Source organism: Stegastes partitus, unplaced genomic scaffold (genome assembly GCF_000690725.1).
Source record: "Stegastes partitus isolate 25-593 unplaced genomic scaffold, Stegastes_partitus-1.0.2 Scaffold1129, whole genome shotgun sequence".
Classification (NCBI taxonomy): Eukaryota; Metazoa; Chordata; class Actinopteri; family Pomacentridae; genus Stegastes; species Stegastes partitus.
The window spans coordinates 96,479-102,978 of NW_007578860.1; the positions used below are offsets into that span (position 1 = coordinate 96,479).

General features: G+C 43.3%; 1 protein-coding gene across 1 annotated transcript in view; it reads right to left on the reverse strand.

The window, feature by feature from the left end:
- The window catches only part of grip1 (glutamate receptor interacting protein 1), a 31,723-nt gene that overhangs the window by 4,582 nt on the left and 20,641 nt on the right, over positions 1–6,500 (reverse strand). Inside the window, exons 16-23 of the mRNA XM_008296447.1 lie at positions 5,772–5,920; positions 4,521–4,665; positions 3,487–3,626; positions 2,996–3,199; positions 2,751–2,904; positions 2,188–2,226; positions 1,807–1,918; positions 603–635 (exon numbers count right to left, since the gene is read on the reverse strand). Of these exons, the coding sequence (XP_008294669.1) occupies positions 603–635; positions 1,807–1,918; positions 2,188–2,226; positions 2,751–2,904; positions 2,996–3,199; positions 3,487–3,626; positions 4,521–4,665; positions 5,772–5,920 (976 nt within the window). The remainder of the gene's footprint in view (positions 1–602; positions 636–1,806; positions 1,919–2,187; positions 2,227–2,750; positions 2,905–2,995; positions 3,200–3,486; positions 3,627–4,520; positions 4,666–5,771; positions 5,921–6,500) is intronic.

Consider the following 6,500-nt stretch of genomic DNA (forward strand, 5'->3'; position numbering starts at 1 on the left):
GATGGGGTCTACTGTTGTCTTTATTAACAGGATCTACTGATGGGGTCTACTGTTGTCTCTACTGTCAGAATCAGTCGGTAAGATCTGTTTTGACAGATAGATTTACTGACACCCACTCATCTCAACTGTTAATGTCTACTACCAAAATGCATTGTTCTGAGAAGTTGTATTTTGATTCTACTTCCTGTTTGATGATGGCGTTCAATAACGTCGACTCTTTTGTTCAAGCCTTCTCACGTCACCCAACAGATGCTGATTCAGCCAATCAGAATCAAGGACTCATCAGACACATGCATGACTGACAGATCTGCTTCATGACCGGCAAAACAAACTACCCATCAGGCCTTGCGCAAGCTCTCTCAGCATGCCTTGCTCAAACTGCCATGCCCGGTGCAACATGACTCTGCCACGTGATTGGTCAGAAGCTGGGTGATGTCACTAGGATGTCACAATGACGTCACCATGGTCTGCAGCTCGCTGCTGTTAGAGTGCGGTTAGAGTCACATTCAAAACCAGCGGACATGTCTGATGTTTGACAAGGCTGGAAGTCCGGTTACAGAGGACAGAGGGGAGTTAGTGGAGGGAGGGAGGGAGGAGGATACCAGAGTGAGGAGGTGCGTCTCCTTTCCAGACTCCTGGAAGAGAAGGAGTCAGTTCTCTTTTTTACTGCTGCGTCTCCACAGAAACATGAAGTTCTTTCAGCACGTACACCAAAACGTCAAATACCACTAAACTACCACTTTTACTACTTAGGGCTGGGCAATACATCATCATGAGCTCATCATGTTATTAGGTTGCATCAAAGTTGTCCAGTTTAACCCTCTGAACATCAAAACATCCTGACTGATTTGCAAAGAGTGGTATGTTAAAAAACAACAAACATTACACCATTGATCAGACAGAATGTTTAAAAACAGAAAGAAGTGACAGATGCTCACGTATCCATCACAAAAAACAACGAAATCGAAGCTTAAAATCAAATATCTCATGGAAAAAAAATCACCTCCTGCTTCATATCTCCATGTTCATTTCTTTGCTGATGATACAATCTTATATACCTCTAGATCTAAGTTTGATTTTCTCAAATTATTAATTAATTATTAATTAAGCAGCTTTGAAATGACTCAAACCACTGATGCAGAAACTGTTTAATCTTTTAGTTTCTTGTGTGCAGCGCTTTGAGTTTTACTAAATATCTGTAAGAAAAAGCTATTGGAACCCTCTGAACCCCAAAACCCACAGGTGGCTTTGAAAAGCATGTTTTTTTAAAAAATGGCCAAAATTACATAATTTATATGTAAAAAAGAAATAATTAAATATCTACAGTGTGTGGAGCATTCATTTTGGAAACATGGTGTATGGTGGAAATGTTAACTCCATTTTATTTTTTTTTCAATTGTTGTAAAATGAAAAATACATTTCTGAGTTCTCTCTCCTTCTTCAGGTTGTTAGATTTCCATAGAGATGCAGGTTATTTTATTTTGCAGTGGAAAATGAGTCCACAGTAAGTAAAAATGTGACGGGAGTTCAGAGGGTTAATAAGCAGCTTCACTCTCATGTAAACAAACTGTAGACGTCGGCCTCCGGCCACCAGGGGGCGCTGCAGGGAGAAGCTAAAACCTCGGGCGTCATTTACAGAATACAGAAGTGTTTTTATATTCCTTAACATACAATATTCTGTTGGTACTGGAGTGGTACCAAAGCTGAAGTATAAGTACAACCAGCCCTACTGTGAGTACTACACCTTATACTACAACTGTTACTTCTTCTTCTACTACCAACACACAACTCTGGCAGTTTTCTCACCTCCAGCTCTCTGAGGATGCCGCTCTGACCGCAGGTTTCCAAATCCTCCAGCGCCTGCGACCAGAAGTTCTCCTCCTGGTCCGGTTCTGTCCCATCGTGGCCCACAGTGAACCTGGAGGGGTGAGAGGTGAAAGGTCAGCCAATCAGAAAGAAGAACACACGAACACACACACACACACAGAGGAGGCTGGTGACGGACTGGTCATGCTGGTGAGTGTTTTCAACAGGACGACATGTGCAGCGACGACATACACGTCAGCAGGTGTATGTGTCGGCGTGGTGAGGTCAGAGGTCACCAGGTGAGGGGGAGGGGTTACTGCTGGAGGTCGGGGGGGTGACAGAGGACTGTGGGGGGTCAAAGGTCAAAGCTCAGTGCGGTACCTGCTGTCAGAGATTAGACCGCTGGGCAGATTACAGCCTCTGCAGACAGAGACACACTGCTGTTACTGCTGTTAGCTCCATGCTACGCGCTCCCATTGCTTTGAATGACGAGCGCTAGCAGCTGAGTGCAGACAGAGCTCAGGAAGGGTTAAGTTCAAAGCCTGAAACTTTCACTGTTACTCCTCATCATGTCATTGATTCTGAATGTGTGTCAATTTATTGGTAAAATGTTGATTTTATATCAAAATAAATACTTTCTGAAGCTTTACTTTATTGTTTAGTCTTATTTAATTCCACAACACCTTCTCATTTGTGAATTTACTTTGTAAGATTTTATATTTTTGTCAAATCCAGATCTTTAATCTGAACGTGTGTGATTATATCAGATCAGTCGTGTTTCATTCAATCTGCAGTCATTCATCTCAGTCTCTGAGAAAACATGAAATCTGTTCGATCCTAGTTTGACTTCATCATTTTATTTTTCACGTTTCTGGTTTAACTTTGTTCTCGGGCTGCGTTTTCGTTTCTTTGCGCCTCCATAAACGGACTTTCTCGTCTCTCACCCTCCGAGCGGCGGGCGGTCCCAGTCGTCGTCGCTCAGACCCAGATCTGACAGCGGATTGGCTCGCTGGCGAGCGGAGGAAGATGATTGGCTGTTGGTCGTCTTGGCGTTGCGCCACTCGTGGAAACTGTACGGAGACGACTGAAAGGGTGGAGCTGCACAAACACACAGAGAAATAAAGGTTTAAACGCTGCAGCGGACTTCGGTTAAAGGTTAAAGGTCTGAGGTCGGAGGTTGGCGTCGTACCCGGAGCCGTGAAGCTGCCGTCCATGTTGGATCCGTCCCAGGACTCCACGGCGCTGTCCACCGACGGCAGCGTGCTGAACGCCCTCTGGCTGGTGGGAGGGGCTACCATGACGACAGGCTCCTCCTCCCCGTCAGGGTTGTCCGGGTTCAGCACCAAACCGGGTCCAAGGCCAGGACCGATCACGCAGGACTTGGGGCTCGACACTGCAGAGGAACAGCGACACCCATTAGTATTTATATGTACAAGTGTAGCAGGACATGGACAGTGTGTACTAGTACATGTATACAGTGTGTATTAGTACATGTATACATTTATATTTGTATGAATACTTGTTTGTGTTTGTATTTGTATGTGTGTATTAGTACACATACAGTATGTATAAGTATATTTACAGTGTGTATTAGTACATATAAACAATGTATATACAGTGTGTATTTATTACATATATACAGTGTGTATCGGTACGTAGTAGTACTCTACTAGTACTCACGTTCTCCCTGCTTCTTGATCTTGAGCGTCACCGTCTCTCCCGCCTGCTGCAACAGGCTGATGGCTTCACTCAGAGGTTTTCCCTTCAGGCTGCTGCTGTTTATGGCCAGAATTCGATCTCCGACGTGGATCGCTCCCGTCCTGCACACAATGATCCAAACATTCAGGAGGGAAGTTTACGCAGCTTCACTCAGGCGACTTCTTTTAGAAGAGCTTAGACCGTTTAGATCCTCTAACGAGTCGTTGTGATAACGGGTAACGAGGTTTTACGGATTCAGCTTCTGCCGTTAAATCAGCAGCGACAAGGTGGTCAAGTTCAGGTTAGCAAAAGCCCAAATATCGATTCCCAACACTATTCTATGGTACATAAAGTGGATTATTACAGTGTTTTCTGCTGTAATACTGAGACATCAGACTCTGAAATTTTACTAAAGCGGTGCAAATAAATGGAATTTAGTTTTAAGTCAAAAAACCAAAACATTTAAAACTTAAGCCGATAATATTACACAAAAAAATATAAAACAGAATTTAAAACAGTATTTTAGTGAAATTCAATAGATACTCAAATGAAAATAAAACAGTAAAAAACTAATAAAATTTACTAAATGTGGGAAAAAATTATCTTAAAGTGAACCAAAACTAAAGGAATGTGTAAAAATGCAATATAGTCATAATATTATGTATTATTAACAGCAGGGGGCGACATTCTCCGCTGATCGGAGCTCATCTGTCATGTTTCCCTTCGAGGTTCATTCCTGCTTCACTCATATTATTTTACAGAAAAGAGAGAAACTAATAAACGTTATTATTTTTCTTCATTCTTAAGTGAAATCAAACACGTTTCTGACTGCTGATGTTTCCTCTTAAAGCTTCTTATAGCTACTCAAACATGAATTTGTTTACATATTTGTTGGTGCTAATTACTGACACATCTCATGAATTAATGTGATCTGGACTTTAAAGAGACTAAACAAACGATGCTCGGTTCCGGCTGCTGTAGAATCTGTATTGGATTTATTGGCTTGTCTGTCGTACCGCTCAGCCAGGCCGCCTTTGCTCAGTGAGGAGATGATGATCGGGTCGAAGGGTTCCTCGGTGCCGGAGATGGTGATTCCCAGCGGACCTCCGTAGCGCTGCAGCTCCACCGTGTAGATGATGCTGCCGGACACTTCCTGTTCATCTGGAACGTTCAATAAAGGTTCATTCAGCAGCAGGTTAAGCAACTCTGAGAAAACACGCAACGAAGGGACACGAGACGGCAGGAAGGTTTATCAACAGGCTGTGAATGTACAGTTTGTCCTGGAGGAAAGAACAGGAGGTCAGTAAAAGATCCCAGGAGGTTCTAGTCGGTCTTGAACAGGTTTCAGGGATCCTTGGTAAGTTTTTAGGTGTTCTAAAGATGTGAGGTTGAGAGAACTTAAAAGCCCTAAAGGATGTTAAGAACCTTTAAGCAGGTGCTAAAGATGTCAGAGGTACTGGATTAGCTTCTGGTTGTCCTTGAGGACTTGAGGTTCCTGACAAGGTTCTAGTAATACCTGATGAGGTTTTAGGCGCCAATAAAACTTGTTGAGGTCAAGATGTGCCTGGAGCTCCTTGAAAGGTTCTAGGGGTTCTCAAGGCTTCTGGGATACCGGATTACGTTCTCGATGTATTTGAGGATCTTCAACAGTAAACAGTCTTTATGGGCTTCTAGGGGTTCCTGACCAGGTTCTAGTAGTACTGAATTTTAACTAGTCTCTGAACAGATCTTAAAGGATGTTTTAGATGTTATTCTAGGTGTCCCTAAAGGCCCTCCAATACGCTGTAGGTGTTCTTAAAGTCCCAGGATTAGTTTCCAAGTGTTCTTCAGACTTTTAAAACTCATTCTTTAGTAACTTCAAAAGTTTCTTGACCTCTTTCACTTAATACCAGATTAAGAGCCACAGAACAGGTGTTAAGGGTTGTTGAGGGGGTTTTAAATGTCACATAGACCCTTGTAGAAAACCCTAAAGGTCCTCTAGGAGGTTCTAGGTGTCCTTGAGACTTGAGGTCTAGAGAACTTGCATGGCGTCCTTGTAAAAAAAGATTATTAAGAACGTTTAAGCAGTTGCTGAAGTTTTCAGAGGTACTGGATTCATTCATTCACCCATTCAAGGTGTTCCTACAGGTCCTTAGACAGGTTCTACTGGGGACCATGTGAAAGGTCCTGAAGAGGTTTAAAGAGTCTCTGAGGAAGTTTTGGGAGTTGCTGCTGGTGTTGTTTTTGCCAATCGGCTTCTTTGCTTTGTGGAACGGATCAAACGGTACCTGAGTTATCTTCGTCTTTGCGGATCTTCAGCTTGACGAGCTCCTCGCACTGCTGGAGGATCTGAACAGCTTCCTCCATGGAGCAGTTCTCCACCCGGATGTTGTCGATGGCCAGCAGCTTGTCTCCGAGCTCCAACGTTCCCGTCCTGACGAAGACAAACACACCAACATGCAGTGAAACTACGTCTGTGCTGTATTTCTATTTTTATTTTAATTGAGGCTTTTTCTCTAATTTCTGAGCAAATTTATCAACATTTTTGTGTCGAACATCAGAAATAATTATATCCTCTGACGCTGAGAGCCTCCCAGAATCCAAGCACGCTGCTGCTGCCAACTCCTGTCCCATTAGTCTATTTATTTTAATTATCCTTTCTCTGAGTAACGAGTTGTTTGCTGTCCTGCAACGTCCTCGTCTTGTTAAAAGCCAACAGATGCTACCTGCTGGTTAGAAAACAGAAGCTCTTCCACTGACATTTTCTGCTTCACACTCCAGAACACATGACCTACAAACCACAACACAAACCACAACACACACCAACACACACCAACACAAACTAACACAGCCTCTGACTCGGACTGTTAGCCTCATTAACCAACCGTCTGCAGGCGGCTGACGAGGCTTCAACACAGCTGACACCATTTATTTCTGGACTGTGTCACAAACTGCAACGCTGGAATCTGTTTGCACGTTCTGGAGACTCTTTCGGGGAATAAAAACAAATCCTGATT